This window comes from Papilio machaon, chromosome 2 (genome assembly GCF_912999745.1).
Source record: "Papilio machaon chromosome 2, ilPapMach1.1, whole genome shotgun sequence".
NCBI lineage: Eukaryota > Metazoa > Arthropoda > Insecta > Lepidoptera > Papilionidae > Papilio > Papilio machaon.
In genome coordinates this window covers 2504481-2524212 of record NC_059987.1, presented here as the reverse complement: position 1 = coordinate 2524212, position 19732 = coordinate 2504481, and the positions used below count along the sequence as shown (strand labels likewise).

At 33.4% G+C, this 19732-nt stretch overlaps 3 protein-coding genes across 3 annotated transcripts; all 3 read left to right on the top strand.

Moving 5' to 3' along the window:
• Window positions 1–7: 7 nt before the first annotated feature.
• On the top strand, window positions 8–3079 carry LOC106709311 (protein rolling stone). Its single transcript, XM_014501089.2, has 4 exons — window positions 8–914; window positions 1896–2009; window positions 2295–2487; window positions 2684–3079. Exons 1-4 carry the CDS (start codon window positions 506–508, stop codon window positions 2892–2894), a joined length of 927 nt encoding a protein of 308 aa, XP_014356575.2. The 5' UTR covers window positions 8–505; the 3' UTR covers window positions 2895–3079.
• Window positions 3080–3676: 597 nt separating this feature from the next.
• Window positions 3677–7398, top strand: LOC106709314 (protein rolling stone). The gene is made up of 4 exons (XM_014501094.2): window positions 3677–4090; window positions 4581–4691; window positions 5664–5853; window positions 6671–7398. Exons 1-4 carry the CDS (start codon window positions 3778–3780, stop codon window positions 6897–6899), a joined length of 843 nt encoding a protein of 280 aa, XP_014356580.2. The 5' UTR covers window positions 3677–3777; the 3' UTR covers window positions 6900–7398.
• Window positions 7399–9109: 1711 nt separating this feature from the next.
• On the top strand, window positions 9110–15945 carry LOC106709315 (protein rolling stone). Its single transcript, XM_014501095.2, has 4 exons — window positions 9110–9955; window positions 12404–12514; window positions 15027–15225; window positions 15446–15945. Exons 1-4 carry the CDS (start codon window positions 9661–9663, stop codon window positions 15657–15659), a joined length of 819 nt encoding a protein of 272 aa, XP_014356581.1. The 5' UTR covers window positions 9110–9660; the 3' UTR covers window positions 15660–15945.
• Window positions 15946–19732: the final 3787 nt, after the last annotated feature.

Sequence of the window (19732 nt, the reverse complement as noted above, 5' to 3'; positions counted from 1 at the left end):
GTATATTGTTATAAGCTTTAATGTAATACGTAGTTCAAAATAGTAATGTAAAATGTCGTTAAGAAACTGATATTTGTGTAAAGTTTGGTGAAATAAAGCAACCTGTGATGGTGTCCTATTTAAATTTAATAAATAATTATGTACGAAACTAGTAGCAAAAATGCTCCCTCTGCCGACAACTGGTGTACTGTCATTCTTCTCCAGTTTTATATTTACTATGTCTTTAGATAAGTTTGTATGTAAAAGGAACCCCAACGTTTTCTTCAAGCTTAGGGTGAAAGAATCGTACACAGTATTGTCTGGTGTATCTATACTTATAAACAAAGGGGTGTCCTATCTTTTTGATTCTTTAAATTTAATCGGCCCAATGGGAATTCCAATTGCAAGACCGATCGGCCCAACGGGAAAATCCCAAACAAAACATTATTTTAGGAGACTAACTCACGATGACAGTTACTTTTAAATAATTGCAAACTTATAACTTTATCACTGTGTAATCTAACAAATGATAACACACTATACGATTTGCAGGTACAGTACTAACTCACTTTTATACAAGTTTAGTCAATACTCGCGCTCTTTAGTAACAATAGTGTGCGTCACACAAATGGGTGTAGTTAAAGATTATTTTAAATATCAACTACAATGGCAAATGTTTATGTTGGAGCACGAAGATGTTTCCGATTTCTACTTGAGCCCCTTCCAAAGAAACCGATCGGCTGTACCCTTGCTCTTTGTAAGAGCGATCATATGCTTGGGGTGTGTTGGCATATTAATATCGTCTGTGATATATGACATCATGCCGTTTGGCTATTGGCCTATATTTTTAACACATTGGGGATTAATTTTGAACACAATTGAAGCCGCTTTCGGAGTTATTGTGTCCGCAAGGGCGTATCTACGTGGACCGATCGGTAAGTTAGTCTTATTTTCTTCACTAGTAATGTTCCACGTGGGTTTATAAAAACTTTGAGAGACATTTATGTCCGGGTTCATTAGGCTTAATAAGAACGATTAGCTGTTATTGAACACCAATCAAAAGAGATTAGACAATAATACTACATTATCAAATAAAGATAACAATGTAGCCGGCTTCAAAATTATATGATTACTAAGATAAATTATTGTTTCACAATAAATACATATTAATTTGTTTGTTCTTTGTTAATACGATCCAAATCCTCATTGCAAATAGTAATTACATGAGTTATCGGTACTAATGTTTTCCGAAAGGTCTCCAGTTGACGGGACTGAAAACTTTAAGTAAAAAACATATTCTCATACAACCAATAAAGTTAAACTATAGTTATAGTTAGTATGAATTTACGATTTAAATAATTATTATCTCCTTATATCATTTTTATGACACTGATAAGTTTTTTGAGGAAAAAAAATTCCCTCGACACCTAATGATGAATGGAAGAAGTGTTAATGATCGGATTGAGGAAGGAAAGACTCGAGGAAGCCGCATCTATAGGTATATGAAGATCGTAATAAAACTGGTCACACAACCTGTATTTGGAAATATCAAAATCATGATACTTACGTTAAAACTATTAACATAGGCAATACAATTGATCCATTAAGATTTCTTTCATACTCGTGTGAACTCTTTTCGACTAAAGCTAAAAGAATATAACCTAAGAGCTGCGAAGGCAATAACACGTGTATGTTCGCTGTACTTGCACACAATATTTTAGGCACCTGATCCCAAAATTCATTAGTTCTACGAAAATACGTGTGATTTATGGAATACATGAGAAGCAAACGCAAGAAGTGATTCTTACGCTACGAAATATTCCTAATAACAATAAAGTCAATATTATTTGATAGCAAGTTTATGACCTCACCTAACCACCCCTGACCTAAGTTAACAAAATTTATTCTTATTCCAGATGCAACATTTGGACTTCCTCGATACGTGAAAATGTACTGGGCTATGACTAACATAGCAACTGTTGTGGCGTTTTTTATTACCGTATTTTACTGGTCATTTCTAACTGGTGAAGGTAATAATAATGTAAATACTCCTTTATATTCCTCACTTAATTTGAAAGCAAAAGCTCCTGATAATAAAATATATAGTATGTTTCAAAACGTAACAATTGCCTAGTACTTGGTTACAAAGATAATGAGATCTCTGAATAAGAAACTGCAATTAACAATATTATTGGCCGAAGACCTGAATTAACCATAATATAACCATATATTTACATATTTGATGTAGTTGAAGGCTGATTGTAAATTTGATCTTGTAATTAAAAACTTAACTACATTGTTTGATCTTTACCCAGTCGCTGAAGATTCAGATATGAACAAGACAGTAAACGTGTTTGTACATGCGGTGAACACGGTCTTAATGCTATCGATGCTGCTGTCGTCGCGGCAGCCGCTGAACCTGCTCCACGTCTACCAGTCTGTCTCCGTGCCCCTCATCTACCTCATCTTTAGCCTCATCTATTACTACGCTGGTGGAACTAACCCACTGTACGTATAATTAATTACTACAATTAGAAATAACAACTTCAAATTTAATGTTAAATTTTTCAAATGAATACGTTACGAACGAACTTACAGAAGTCATAGATAAAGTAACGCAGTTCTGATCCACTTTCTTATGTTAAATATTAATCTGTCATGAGTTCTAAGTTGGTATGCAAATAACCTGGGTTTCTTTTTTCAGTACGGGAGGCTCCTACATATACCCACCGCTGGACTGGTCGCAGCCTGGCATTGCCTCAATAACAGTAGTACTCTCTTTAGTCCTCTTGATAGTTATACATGCAGTGTGTGTGTTGCTGACATTCGGAAGAGATGCTCTCGGTCGTCGATTATTGAGAGACAACAAATATCCCGTAACCAACGATAGCTACGGAAACTTTAGGGCTCCGTAAGATCTTTAATGAAAGAAGAGAAATTAGGAAGAAATGAAACTACCTGTCTAACAATTTTAAAGGTTTAACTGCTTATAATAGTATTTTTTGAAATAGGCTTTTACCGCGAGGAAAGTAAATGTTTTGTTTTGTTGGAGATTGTCTAGGTGTGTGTCGGGAAAAACTATGTACTGTATAACTCATGAAACGACCGTGTACGATAATATAGTCGATTGTTATATAAAACTCTGTGATATATAAATTATTAATTTGATAAAATAAAAAGTTGTTTCTAAACTTTGTCTTATTGAAGAATGACCGTCTACAAGAAAAATAAAACCTTGGTTTAAGCAAACAATAAAGGAGGCCGACCCACCTCCAAAAATGAACTCTTGCATCTAATCTAATCGTAATGTATAATATGATTCTAATTCACTAAATTAAAATTAGCACTTATACAACGAAATTATGATGTCAATGATAAAATTTATAACAAAACTAGCTTTTACCCGCGACTCCGTCCGCGCGGAATAAAAAATAGAAAACGGGTTAAAAACTATCCTATGTCCGTTTCCTGGTTCTAACCTACCTGCCCACCAATTTTCAGTCAAATCGATTCAGCCGTTCTTGAGTTATCAATAGTGTAACTAACACGACTTTCTTTTATATATATATATAGATTATATTTTTAAAACTCTTATGATTGATAATTTTCCAACGATTATTGTTTAATACATTTCCCAGTATCATATCACACACGCCCTTTCGTAACGAAACCAACGCGATTTATTTTGGCACCGTAATCGATGTGAGTCAAGCCGATAACACATGTGCGAGTCCGCGTCCTATCTCATAGTAAAGATACCGTAGTAGTATTTGACAACCTTGTGCTGTGTACAACAAAATGAGTGCTATAAGAAGTTATTTTAAAGAAGAGGGCCAGCTTAGGATGCTCGGGTTGGAATGCTCGAAACCTTCGTGTTTTTATCTGAGCGCTTGGCAGAGAAACCGCTCGACAACGCCGCTTTTCGTTTGGCGCTCACTCCTATTCCTAACGTCACTTGGTATTCTGCTCAGTTCAATGATAATGTACGGGCTCAAGGGAAAATTGGGCTTCTGGTTCATCTACCTTACGCACTGGGGACTTACTCTAAATACAGTGGCGACGGCGATGTCAGCTGCTGTATCGGCGCGGTGTTACTTCTATGGACCAATTGGTGAGATACAGAAGTTTATTAAGTACTAAAAAATAATCAATAACATTTAAATATTTTACTTATAATTCAATTTTATCAGGATTTTGAGAAGATCGATTTCGTCTAGGAATCAAGACGCCCGCCGCCGCCGGCCGTTTGAATTACTGTTTTATCTTTCGACCTAATTTGCGATCTTGTCGCTTAACAAGTTGATTCATCATATTTTTTACATAATCATTGTTAATAAATAGCAAATGAATGAAATATACCTAACATCAACAAGGAAAATTAAAAAAGCACGCAAGTTGCACTGAAATAACTGACATCTAGAATCTACTGAAAAAATAAAACAACAAGAAGCAGCTGCGATGAGTGACCAAAAGTAATAGAGAGATTATTAAGCTCAATCGTATAGATAGTAAAAAAATAAAATGGTCAAAAAACTTAAATACTACTATTTTATTTAATAACTTATTAAAACATAAGGATCATTGCTATTTTCTTTTGGCAGGCGCTGAGTTCGTTTTACCATGGTATGTAAAAACTTACTGGGTCTTCTATAACAGCGCAGTACCAATCGCCTTTCTCATAACCGTCTTTTATTGGACTATACTATACGAAGGTAAGGTATGATCCACACATAAAACTTTCGTAAAATAAAATAACAATGTAATATACCTCTACAAACGCTCTGACTAAACTCGCAAATCCATTAACCTGTGAATAAACCATGAGTAAAATGACAATGATCATTACCAGTAAACATTTAAATCTTCACCATAATATTTTTAATATTGAATATGCGTGACCTCTAACTCTAACACATAGTTAATGATAATTTAATGCCTTGTTTATTTCCATTACTCGTAATTGCATATAATCATATGGACATTATGGTAAGTCCAAAACTGGTGAACATCACGTCAGAGTTGTGTAATGAAAAAAAATTGTAGCTTTATTTATAGTTTAAAATAACTTTTTAGAAATGTTATAAGTACCATTTGTATTACGTATGGTACACTACTGTATTATTTGTTGTTTAAATTGTGTTGCATCTCTGACAATTGAGATCAAGTAATAGTCTATGAGGTCAATTATTCTACAGACAACCGCTTGACCCATTTCATTTGCTAAGTACACAAAACAAAATTTACTGAAAAAATAAAAGTCTACAAACCATATTATACTCGTGCATTTAATAACCAAAAAATAGTTTTACCTTTTCCACGATTAGACTGAATCCATTGACCAGCAAAATATCTCACTAAATGTATATTTTCATTAGATTTTCTACCTTTTACTCTTTTTGTGCGTCTCCTCCTTCGCCGATTGGAGGTAGGCAACGCATCTGCAATTGTGAATGTCTATGGGCAGCGGTAGCTTCGCAGTTTCGGCGAATTCATGTGGCCGCTTGCTCGTTTACCACCTTGTAATATAAAAAAAATCTACATATTTATAATAATAACAAAATCATCCCATATCTACTCTCTCAGTACATATACGTAGGCTTCGCTATTTTAGTTTTTTTTTCTTCGTCTTCAAATTTAAGTAATAAGTCGTGTAAACCATTAACTATACTTTAACATGTTTGCAGCGGGTTTTGAGGAGGAGTTAAACCATGGTTTGGACGTGGCGGTCCATGGTCTGAACTCACTAGTGATGTTCCTTCTACTAGTATCCGCGTCCCAACCCTCAAGGCTACTGCATGTGTACCAACCTGTAATTTTTGGTTTAACATACGCAGTTTTCGGAGCTGTATATTATTTTGCTGGTGGCGTAGACACGTAAGTAGCATATGTATGTTTACTTAAAAATTTATTAGTCTAAACGATAACAGGGAACAATTTATTTTGCATTTTTCCCTTATGTCATATATTTGGAGGGAAACGGGAAGATGAGGTATCTTCCATTTTCCCTTTGAAAACTTGATCGACATAAAATAGACATAAACATGGAATATACAAAGATAAACTTTACTTTGCAAATTATTTTATTCATTAGTGTGAAGCAAAATAAAACCTTAAATCTAAAAAAAATAAAATATCGTAATACCAATACCATAGACGTGAATTCGTTGCTATCACAATTATTCAAATAGGCATATAGATATTTAATAATATTCATCAAAACATTCAACACTCTCTAAGGAACAGTGGTATGAAGTATTATCATAATATGAACTTAAATTTTATAAACATTTCCCTCGAATACAAAACTAGAAATGTATAAACATATGTCATGTTAAAATTTAAAACAAACCTCTACTTAAAATCATTCCGTAGAATAGACAATGTTAAACGATAATAGTTTACTTGACTTGACTATTATAACTGTAGATTTACACTGTCAAAATCTTTGATAACATGCTGCCATCATTCTCATTCAATTAAAAAAAACAAATAATAACATTACAAGTTACAACTTCAATAAATTACAGTTCAATGCAGTATGCACTTATTAAGCGATGTCAACAACACAAATAGAAAAGTAATAAATGGACGAGGAAGTCAAACATACCTATATAAGCATAACACAATTTTTCTACATAACATAGTCTCAAGTCCTTTGATGGAAAATATACTAACGACTTATTCTTTCCAGGAATGGAAACACATGGATATACCCAGTCATTAACTGGGCACAGCCAGGTTCAACAATGGCGATGGTGGCGATAACAGGATTGTTGCTTGTAGCCCTACATCTTGCGGTTGTTGGGATGGCGAACATACGTGATGCAATCGCTGCAAGAGTCATCAGGCGTTCCATCATCACGCACATAGAAGAAGGCATACCACTGCGCACACCAACGAACCAACAAACAATAACATAACCAGGACATTACCTATAGTTTGTTCAGAACCACTAGCTTGTTAGTATAGAGCCACTTCGTATTGCTAAAACCGTCATGTCGCAATGGTTTAGTTAGTATGTTGATTTGATACTATTCTTACAAATCGTATTATATTTAGGGTGAGTCTCCACTGCCGTAACAAATACACTGTCGTAACAATATTGCTATCCTTCTCGTACTCTTCGAAATTAAATAGATATAAATATATTGATCTTATGTTACAACATTTCAAATTCAGGGTTGAAGATTAAATGTGTCTGTGTACAAGGTCTTTATGGATTGGTATAAATAGCAGAATTGAAACTCACTTTGCTGAATTGTTTTCAAACATTGTTCGTCTTATTAGGTCTTAACGGAAATAAAACGCATATCAGTGAGCGCCCTTGAGTTAGATGCATAAATCCAACTTGAATGTTAGTATTAGGAATATCGTGTCTACTTTAATTTAAATGAATCTTTTGTAAAGAACAATATGAGACGAGTGAAATAAATTATACAATTTTTCTTGTCGCGTTTTTTTTAAATCACTGACTGGACAAAAACAATTGAAATAAATCTTGTTTTTGTTTACCAGTCGTGACTACACAGTATTATAATATTATGTAACTTACGTGACTTTAACATTTAACTGTTTATTAATACATAATATTTTTAATTGAAAAAAATCACGTAAGCTATGTTTTTATAATTATTACTATGTTTTTTGCAAAAATTTATATTGTAAGCTGTTAATACAAATAGATAGTATATTGAAAAACTAGTGGAAAATCACATCTTCCGCACGGAAGATGCGATTTTCCACCTTTTTTATTCCTGGTATCTATGCGAAGCGGAGGTAATTATATAGAACTAACTGTCGCCCGCGACTCTGTCCGCGCGGCCTTTAATAAAAACTTAATAATTAGCCTATGTGTTCTTCCAGACTATGTTCTACATCTGTGCCATCAAGATCCGTTGAACCGTTCCGGAGATACCGTTAAACATTAATTCATTCATCCATTTAAACATTCGCATTTATAATATTGGTAAGAATACAGGATGTATTTCTTTCAAAAATAATAGAGCGTATTTGAAAGAATTAAAAACTCTTCTTCCTTTTGTTCACAATTATTGCTACTCAGTAGATGAGGTATATATACTTACTTATATAAAACCTTACAATAATCTATGGCTAAAACTTTGTTCCTTAATTGTCATACATGACAACGCTGCGTATGGAAATATGTCAATACAACAGACAGCTGATTGACTATGATATATTTGATAGGAAGAAATAATTGTTGTGATTTTGCAAGTTGTGCTTAGAACCACCGATTTATACTTACAATGTACATCATTGACTGCATGTAGGTACTTCTTAAGTTAGTTAAAATATAGACAAAGGAAAATCTAAATTACTAACAAGCAGGTTATTTCTCAATGTGAAATTAATTAAATATAATTACTCATGACTTATATATTGTAAGAGTTGTATCCTGTTATTCTTATCCGTCAGCCTATTATTTTCTTTCAACGTCGAACGTGTCGCTAATATAGAAATCAAATACATAAATCCAGAGCGCTGGTAATATTTACATATCGACGCTGGAAAGCATAAACGCTGTAACCCTTGAAATCGCGAATATGTTTTTCACACGTTAATAATTTCAACCATTATCAAACGATAATGATTTTATTATAGGTTAGCACAAACTACACAACATTGCTAAATACCGCATGCTTGTAGGCGTATCAGCTCACGAGTTATCATTTTTTGGCTCTCCTGTAAAGTTCATACTTTCGGGGTTACAGCGTTTACGCTTTCCAGCGTCGATATGTAAGATTAGTTTAATTTCTGGTCGGTAATTTCCTATCGGATTTCCTGTGATTCGGTAGGTTCGTGGCTATGTGGTATTCATATAGTTATGTGTATAAGAAGCTACAGGCTAATTAACGGTTTCCCAAACAGATCTTTAAACAATGTTTACAAACTGTTGGTCATTACTACATTAACTGGTTACTTAATCAGTTGCTTGTAAAAGCCTTATTCTAAATGTAGGCTAAGGGATTACTTTAATGACCGACAAATAAAATATCTCCAAGTGTCTGTATGTAAAATCGATTTTTTTCATATTTTGTGACCATGTTGTGTTTGCGTTGATTACAACGAAACATCATTTTTTTTTAATTTTTGTCCGTCTCTGCGCGAGACCAGATTGACGAAGTCGCGGGCAATAGCTAGTATACAAATGTAAATAGTGACGTATTTTATTGTGGCTGTGTTGACATTGAAATATGAAAAGTGAGTTTTGTATTCGCAAAGCAACTGGTTAGTGGTTACATAAAAACTCCGGCACACTTTGCGCAAGTATGGCAGTGGCGAGCAAGAGTGTAACCCGACAGGCCGCGCCGCGCGCCGCGCCTTGCTCTTGCACATTCGCGAAATATACTTCGCAACTTAACCGCGCTCGATGCTCATTTTTATAAAAAATTAGTTTTTCTCAACGACCAGAAATTAACAGTAAATATTATCACAGATTAGCAATAGCACGGTATTATGCGAATATATTGGATAAACGATATTGTTATAGGTTTATCGATAAAGATAATAATCTATCAAGCGCTGTCCGAATCTGTCACTTCTACGTGACGGTGGTTGTGAAACGGCTATCTCGTATGTTAGAGAGTAGGGAACAATAAGATATGGTGAACTAAGAGGTTAGATATAAGCCGTACGAGGAAGTGCCGTACCGTGAGGAAAATGGTGAAATGTTTTAGGAAGGGTTTTTCGCTGTCGGACCTATGGGTGTCATCGCACGATAAGTTAAGCGACTTCTACTTGTCGGCATGGCAGCGCGGCGAATCGCCCGTACCGCTGCTACTGGTGCGGCTGGCGCTGGCTGCAGTGGCCAGCGGCATCCTTATATGGTCGCTGGTGGTCGGCGCGGGCCCCTATTGGCTCATCTACCTCACCAACTGGGGCCTACTTCTCGTCACCATGATGACGCTCAGCGGCCTCCTCGTCTCTTGTATGTCACTTTGCAAACCACTTTCCGGTGAGTGTATTTAATATTTGTAAATTATAAATCTTTTTCCACGTAAATCTATAAAAGATACATTCTGTGCACCTTTATTCTGGGTTAGAGATATTTGAAATATTTGGTTACATACCCAGCATGTATCACACATTTGAAGTCGATTTATACAAAGGTGTATTTTGTAAACCCGTGAAAACATACAGGTTTTATAAGTTACAGTTAAAATAACTTCTTAAATCGTATAACAAATTTTAAATGCAATTAAATTTTTAGGATTATATTTAAACACCCCTTTTCAATTGTTGAGTTTTTCTTTCAATATGCCAAACAAAACTATGCGAGTAAAATAGAATACATAAATATCAAGTACTTTTTCCTATAAAAATACCAGCAAGTCACGAAATCACTATCAATGTTCGAAACACATTAAAAGATCAACAGCATACAAATTTATTTTTTATTTAATAAGGCGACAAATTATTGCTAAGTCCCTTCCAAGTTGAGTTAGGGTGAGGAATATAAAACCTATTGTGCAAACATTTACAACAATTACCAACAATACCTATCACTTAAAATGAATCTATTAATAGCGTAGCGGTATAACATACTAATAATAATTTCAGAGCGGTTTTGGCAATTAAACTACTTATTGCTTGCTTACCTACTTCATTGGGTCTTTGGACACCCAACACCAATCCGCAAGACAATATCGAATAACTTGTCTTATCACGAATGAAAAATTTATGAATCACAAACGAACTCAGGCTATGCATTCCATTTTTAATATACGTAATGCTCTGACCGGGGATTTCCATCCAGCATGTAATTACTGGGATTTTAACTCTACTTTATTTATTAAAATTACCTTATATACAGCGATATATCTTTTGGGCCCTAAACCAAATATATTGCAAAAAATTCATGGTTTGATTTAAAAAAAGGATTTATTTAACACGTATTTCATACTACAATGTTTTTAATTCATGAAAATCATATACCTTGATAGGTTTTCTAACAGCCTTATAAAAATCACAAACACAATTTCGTTTCAGTTCTACCATGTTATTGTTTCGTTATCACGACCAGCCAAATATGGCCAATCTACTTCGTGTATTTGTTTACAAACTTAGTCACATTCAAGTTCAGTTAAAACAAAGTCAAAACGGAAGAGTGTGTATAAATATCGCTAATAGCTAACCGGAAACGCTCTTAACTTTAGAGTCTTGAGCTAAATTGCTCTTACAACTTAAATCCCAAAGTAGCTGGCCGTTTCAATTCTATGTAACAATTCACTGAACGCCCAGGTTTTCTTTTTATTTTCAAAAATCTATTTTACTGGAGATATAACATTTAGTAAAATGTTGACTTTTACTAAAGATTAAAATCTGAATCTTCTGAAATCTGAATCTGAATCTTTTACGGGACTCATATGTCGCTATCAATGAAAAATTTCCTTTTTACTTATATAATATTTGCGTAGCTTATCAACTACTACTACAACAGAACACAACAACTTAGATTGATCTTTAAATTTAAAACAACAACAACAGCCAATTCAAAGAAATACAAGTATTGCTTTTTTTACTAATATTATAAATGCAAAAGTTTAAATGGATGCATAGATGGATGTTTGTTTGAAGGTATCTCCTGAACAGCTCAACGAATCTTGATGAAATTTGGCACAGATGTAGAACATAGTCTGGAAGGACACATAGGCTACTTATAAGGTTTTTTTGTTTTTAAATACCGCGAGGACGGAGTCACGGACGACAACTAGTCTTTTAATAAAGTAAGATAGTCTTTAATGATCTCTCTTATTACCGTTGCCCAGTTATGTAACTTTCCATCGCCAGTAGGTGACGCGGTTGATGCAACATTCTCAACATCGTCAGTCACTATTGCTTTATAGTCAGGTGAGCGTGTAACATCGCGGCGTGTTATGGCTGCCTCGACCTGCCCCACATGTTCCACATGCTTACATTATGACATAATACCACCTTTGACATATCCATCTGACATAATAAACAGTGACCTGGTGATTTTATAGCTTACTAGTTAAATATTTCGTTATTTTTTTTCAATGGTACTGGACTTTAAAAATTTAACCGAAGACAAGGACGACAAAACAGCACGTAAATTCCAAGAATGTTAAGACTTTGATGAGTCTTGAATTTATCGACCTACAGACATCATTAATCTTTGTAATACGTGATGTTCGAGGCTGTGCAAGTAAACGTTTGCCTTGATCTAATGAACAGGGATTCGGTTTCCATTAGATTTTACAGACGTCTCAAGAAAATCAATCACGCACTCGTCTACTTCCAAAAATCCTATAATTTTTTGTACAATTCTCCATCTACACAACTTTTGTTATTTCTGGAACGATAACTGTTAAATGTCACTTGTTAATAATTGAGTTGCAGTTAATAGCTATTTAATATTATCAACATTGCGATGTTATTACAGATGCAGCCGAGCTGCCATGGTACGTGAGTATGTACTGGCTGATATACAACATCACTGTCAGTATAGCCATCATGATCACACTGCTCTACTGGATACTGCTCTTTGATCCTGGTCAGTATAATATTTCGTTATGAGTAAAGCAAGCAACTATGTTGTTGGTAACAGATGCATTTCTCAGCAGTCAGAAGTTATGGATGCCTGGTGTAAAGGAACAAAAGTGGGAAGTTAGATATCTATATATATAAAAGAAAGTCGTGTTAGTTACACTATTTATAACTCAAGAACGGCTGAATCGATTTGACTGAAAATTGGTGGGCAGGTAGCTTAGAACCAGGAAAAGGACATAGGATAATTTTTACCCCGTTTTCTATTTTTTATTCCGCGCGGACGGAGTCGCGGGTAAAAGCTAGTATGTAATATTAAAGAGTGGAAGAAGAATTTAAAAATTACCTTGCATTTGCGTTTTAATTCGTATTGTAATGAAAGGTTCGAGTCCTTGTAATTTTTGCCATTCTACTCAAGTACTTCCAACATTGAAAGCAATATTTACGAATTCGGTTTTGTAATATACATTTACTAAGAAAACATTAGCTTCGTCATCTTCATTACACTAATCATTTCACCTTAACCTAAAATGGCAGTAATAACTTAGTACATAACTATTTGTGACTGCATCTACTCTAAAACTGTTGTGTAAACGTCGCGATTCCTAAGGGTTAGTTAGTTAATCTCGAGTTTTGCAACTCTTGCAAATTTTCTTCACGATGTGGTATCTCATTTTACCCCATAACCCCTCCGCGTCATGTTTCCCTTTTCGAGCCTCACATGATTAACGTACGATGCCAAAACAGATGAAAGTTTCACCGAAAAATGTACGAATTGGTTGACTGGTTTGCTTATCAAAATGTAGTAAACTTTAGCATGTTTTATTTCCTTGTGAATATCCTTCTATGTGCTACACACAACGTAGTTTATGCAATATTGATAAGGTTGAAATGTTCTCGTTAACGCTGACGAAAGACTCGTACCAATTTGTTTAATTGTCAACGTTTACAGTTTTTAAACTTTGTTATAAACTCAATTATTCAACTGTAACTGTAACAACTGCCCTGTTGCCTGCAGGAATAAAGACGCTTTAAATAATAAATATAATATGTTATAATAGATAGTAAAAATATCTATTTTAATGTCTCCTTAAAGACGATAAATTCTGGACCATTTGATCTGATTTAAGTCCCTCTTTGGAAAGATACATTAGGCCAAAGTAACACAAATTTTCTTCTTATTCCTACTAATTTCACAGAATGACTCAACCATTATGCCAGGCATAAACTACATAGCTATACAATTTATTGTTATCTACTCAAACGAGATCCCAAATTATTCCTGATATCTGTTGTAATCCTTTATACGTTATCTATGTAACTACAAGCTTAACTACTTACGTTTCCGTGCTACAAAGTCCGTCCATCGATATTATATTATGGCTGATAATAATTATATTTGCACAATTATTCGAATTTTATGTACTCGTAACGTTATAACAAGATTGTTTGTTATGGGTAATCAGTAAGGGCTTCGCCAGCCGATTACCAAGGTCCCTTTTTAACAAGCCGGCACCATGTTATATCAAAGTATTTTATATATCTATTTTACATTTTTCGAGTCTCTAAGCAGCCTGCATAACTTTGGAAACGGTTTTAATAATTCATTCAACCTTAAGAAAATATGCCATAAAATAAAACAAAGCAACCGACAAACATGCATATGTTTAATATGGATGTGCAGATAAAAACAAGTGTATTAGCAATGTGTTCTATCGAAGTCCGTAATCTGTGTCTGTAACGGTGCGTGTTAAGTTTTCAAAAGAATATCTTATTTATAATTTATATTTTTGTATGAGAAAAAATAGAAAATCATGAACAATACATCTAAGAGCATCGTGGGACGGATCGCGAAGCCACTTTGTCCATGTTTGTTCCTTTATGTTTTCTTTTTCCATAGGCTAGGTCGAAGCCCCTAGCCTCATTCATCGCTAGATTAAACGCGCTCCCTCGTGTTTGCGGGCCGGGCTATCATAAAGCACATGTATTAGAATTCTTTGATGTAAAATGGCAAAGTACAAAGTGAGGCGCAACTGTCTTGTTGTATTTATTTTTATATTGCGATTCGCGCGATGCCAGCGCCCCGGCATTGTTGAGTGAGGCAATCTTCAACTACGACCTAAATCATGGTTTCGCAGCAAAGTTCATTGTGAACATCGTAATGAAGACGACATGTTTTATTCAATTATGTTACTAATGTAATGTGTACTTGTCACTACCCTAAGGAAATGGAATAAGCTAAGACAGCCCGAGACACGATAAACTTAAACCTTTTCGTTGCTATGTCATAATTAAGAGATTTTTACTATAACAATATTTTAACCACACAAAAAATCTAGGTTGGTTACAAAAAGTTAATTCAATCAATTTCAAGCCATTGAGGGCGAAGTAACGACACGCGTATCGTTGCGTCACGTGACACAATATTTTGGCCACGTCACTGATCACATTTTTTAATTTCTGTGTAAAGTTGCACAGTTAGCTACCCCCTAACTTTTAATATGTCTGTTTAACTGCAGAGGAGACCAATGACGGGAGCGCACAAGGTGACATCTGGCTGGACGTGGCGACGCACGGCATCAATTCGTGCATAACGCTGGTGGAAGTGCTGGCTGCGCGCACGCCCGCTCGGCTGCTGCACGTCTACCAGCCACTGGGTGTCGGTCTGTGGTACGCCGCGTTCTCCGGCGTCTACTACGCCGCTGGCGGGACTGATGGGTAAGTACATAACAAAGAATAAAACGATCCATAACTTTCAAATAACGGTTAATATCCTAAATTAATGCAAACTCATTTACTGTAACTGCATAAATATTTGTTTAAAAACATACTGTCATTCCCCTCAATAATCGAAACAACGATATCTTTCTATACAAGTGGTATGCAATAGATTTTCACAGATAGACTTTATTTCCATGTTTTTATCTATCTTTTTCAGCAATGGCTACCCCTTCATATATGAAATATTAGATTGGCGGCAGGGCGGTCGTGCTGGGACTGTGGTGGCCGCATCCACAGCTTGTTTAATAGTCATCTACGTTCTAGTTTGGGGCACAACCTTGTGTAGAGAGAAATTGTCCCTAGCAACGATACGGACGACCAGCCATACCTTGCCACTAACTCCACCCGATCCTCACACGCAAATTGTATGATTATTACCTGACAAACTGTCATATTTTCATACAGATTATATTGAGTTTTCGTGCAATGTAATCTAGGATTGCAAATAAGTTGACACTTGTATCCGAATAGTATTGCTATCTTTATTTTATTCAAATAGAATGAGGGGGATGGTATTATTTTCGTAATACAGGTGCTTCGACAATGGAGATTCATAGTAACATTGATATGTTGATATGTTGTACTTAATTTGTGACTTTTGTGGCTAAAATGTTAGCCATTATGATGGGTGGTGAATAACAATTTATGTAATATACAATTTCTATATTAGATTTCTTTAGAAAGAGTATTTGAATTATTTGAATGGATTTTTAACGCCTGTTATAATATGATATAACTGTATATCGAACTATTTATGTAAACATCGAATTACAATAGAAAATTGTAAAATCCAGACGTTTTGTATGGACTTTCGATAAAGACAATTGAAAATGAAACAATATCAGTATTTTAAGTCATAAAAACTAACAATTTTACAATTCTGATACCTTTTTAATAAAACTTGTGCTCTCTGAATAATAAATAATTTTATTATCAAAATATTGTACATTTAAAAAATTTACATAATCAATTACATTTTAAAAAGAAGTATTTTAATTTAAAATGTATTCATGTTTTCTATCTTAATAATGTTAAAAATTCATAATAACTTTAAACTTAACAGATGGCCAAATTTACAATAAGGATTAGTTTTAAGATAACAATTTGAAGCGGTCTTTTATAAAATTGAGGCTCGATATTTTTTGTGTATAAAAAAGGCGGCAGTCTACTTATGAGATAGATTCAATGTTACCATAATTTACCACAATATATAAATATTATACCATTAGATGTTGCCATTTAAACAATTTAATATTTCATAAAACTGCCAGGATATTGCCATATTTTACCCGTACAAATTCATTTACTTTCTATTCTATACTTTGTTACATTAAAAACTAAAAAAAAGTATAAAATACCTTTTCTAAATAAGTGCCCATTTTTAACTATAATTGTTGCGTGATTGAAACATTTTTTGCAAACTACTGTCAAAATTTTAAATTAAAACTAAAACTTTCAATTATGTAATGGTTAGTTTATCACACTGAACCGTTGGTTTCTGAGACCAAAATCTCTGTATAAAACATATCGTAATCCCTGTCATTATCTTTAACAAAACAGAGGTAGCAATGGGTATTTTGGTCTCAGAAATCCACGGTAAGTGATGCTTTGATATGTACTATGTCAAAAATTATATTCTGTTGCTTTTTTTGCAAATTATGTCCTTCCTTAAAATTATTCACATATGCCATTATGTGTTTTATATATGTAATATTATACTTGGGAGTTGACCTTTCTCCAATTTCCATACATATGTAGGAAATTGTATTAATTATGAAAGGTGTTTTTAGAATTAGGTACTATAAGAACTTTTGTATACTTTACGTATACTTTAAGTGTCTTAATTTTTGTATAAAAAATCAAATAAATACTTGCTTTGTTTTATTTTTTTACCAAAAAACGACCACTAGAAAAATCCAAGAGGTACACATTGGTTTATGGGTTGAATAGAAATTCCATATTAATTGATACTCAATCTTCTTATATTTTGGACAGAAATACACAGTTCGATAATTGTACTTGATAAAGAGGATTGTAAAATAAAATAACAATCAAAATTTTATCTAAAACATTTATTTCTATATAGCGAAATCTGCAATTAAACACAAAGCAACCAAGTACAATACAAATTAATAACAAAACTAAATATGATATGTGATTAATTATAGTTTAAGTGACTTAGCGCGTGTGTACTGTGCGGACCTGAACTTATTTACCAAATTATATAAACAAAACATTAGTATAGCAACAACTTAAATAAAGCTTATGTTTAAATATAATTTTGATATGACGTCAGCACTGTCTATTTGCAAAGCAGTGCTCGGAAACATTTAACTCTATAACGTAGGGTAAAAATATTAAAAATAGAGATTATAAATTTCAACATCTCCAAATAAGCTTCCAAAATATCTAAAAACAAGCAATTAAAAAACCTTTCGCAGTCAAATTTTTTCTCTAAAATTATTTTTACATTCAAAAGCCCCCGAGATTCGATATTGCAAATAAGCAGTGCCAACATTCAATAATAATTTTAACAAAACGTTCCATTTTGGACAACAGTCTAAAAAAAATAAGCCTAATCTTATAAGAGTTGTATATCCAAAAATATATTTTATATACAATATTCTTATAATCTAGTCGTAAAATTTTAGTCTTTTACAGGCGTTGCCTGGCCCTGTATCCAGATATATTACTTCTGCATTAACATAATGCTTACTTCGAAGGGCATCAAATCTAAATAACCTACAAACTATTTGCCTTCACTTTCCCCGTTACTAAAACTGTAACATTGCAAATGTTTATGGATCGAGATCACTGAACTCTAGAATCCACTGGACAGGCTATAAGCCGTGGTATTTTGTGCCTATTCGATTTTTCTTCAGTAGAGGTCGTGTTCATAAAGATAGAATTAGCCGACAGTAACTGGCGTATTTAATTCGAAACGAGCGTTTCTATACAGAATTATTGGTAAAGATTTATTCTGCATTGTCTATGGATCTTTTTTACATTGTTAAATATCGTAAATAATTTATAATCACCATGTTTATACCCCATTTCGAAATTTAAATAGCAGACATAAGTGCTAACAGGATATCATCAGCAAAAGTAGCTATCGACTTTGTGCCTTCTGTATTTTTGTTTTATATTCTTTGTGTGGCAATAAATGTTTTTTATTTCTTTCTTTCTATCGAACTAAGCAATCGTTTACAATCATTATCTATTAAAATAATAAGCTAGAGATAGACAAAAACAATAACTATTTCGTATTAATTGAATTAAAAATTTGAATCATGTAATGTGCTGACTTAAGTACACATATTATTATCTTTTAAAGATCCATTATAATTATTAACATACAATCACTTCCTACTATTAATAAACACAAAGTTATTTAATATTTCAATTTTTCCTTTAATAAACTCAACAAGTAATTAAAATTTAACAAACTTACCAACCACTTGCCACAATGTATCAATCAAAAATTATCTTCAATATAGTGTTGATCAATAATGTTTAGGCCACTAAAGTTAGTGACAAGTGCAGAAGCTTTTCTTTCTTTGTCTTACGCGTTACTTATAGTATACATCTCTCTTATTTACTCCTTGTGAAATACGTTTAATATTTCCGCGGCTAACTTCAAGTAGTCAAATCTTTGTGATGATTATTATCTATTTTACACACATTATTTACTTATACTAAACAAACTAAAATCATATAAATTACATACTACACATACGACGGTATCACAAACATTAAAATAGTACCAATAAATTTGACAAAATATGAAGGCATTTTTAGAGATCAGTTTATCCAATAATATTTTAATTTAGAACAAAGTTTATGTCCATATTTATTAATAAAGATAAGTTTTCTTTGCTTTGATTACAAATTATTTTTAACTATAAGATTACTTAAAAATATAAGATAGAGTAATTAACGTATTTTATAGTGTACCGTCAATGAGCGACTCTTACATTATTATCACAAACATTATAAATTGGACACGCAGTACAATAACTGTATACAGAAAAGCAAAAATACGAAAATTCTATTACACATTTCAGACTTAAAATAAATAATACAAAGTCAAAAAATATAGTCCGACAAAGATCTTAAAGTAGTCGTGACATTGATAGGGCGCCTACAAATGTTAAGTGTTACCAGTAAGGAAAAACTTTTTCCAAAATTCGTCTTTGTTGCAACTGCAAGCAATTTGTAACTTATGACTTGATACCTGTAGTATTTGTTTACTATATAAATTGAGAAATCCACACAATGGGTGATTTAAAGCTTTAGAATTATTAAAAAAGAAGAGTTATAAATGGTGTAACTAACACGACTTTCTTTTATATATATAGATAGACAGATGTTTAGTATTAATAACTAGTAATCACATGTAGCCATGGCAAATAAACGTACGTTTAATATCATGTGACATTTGGAA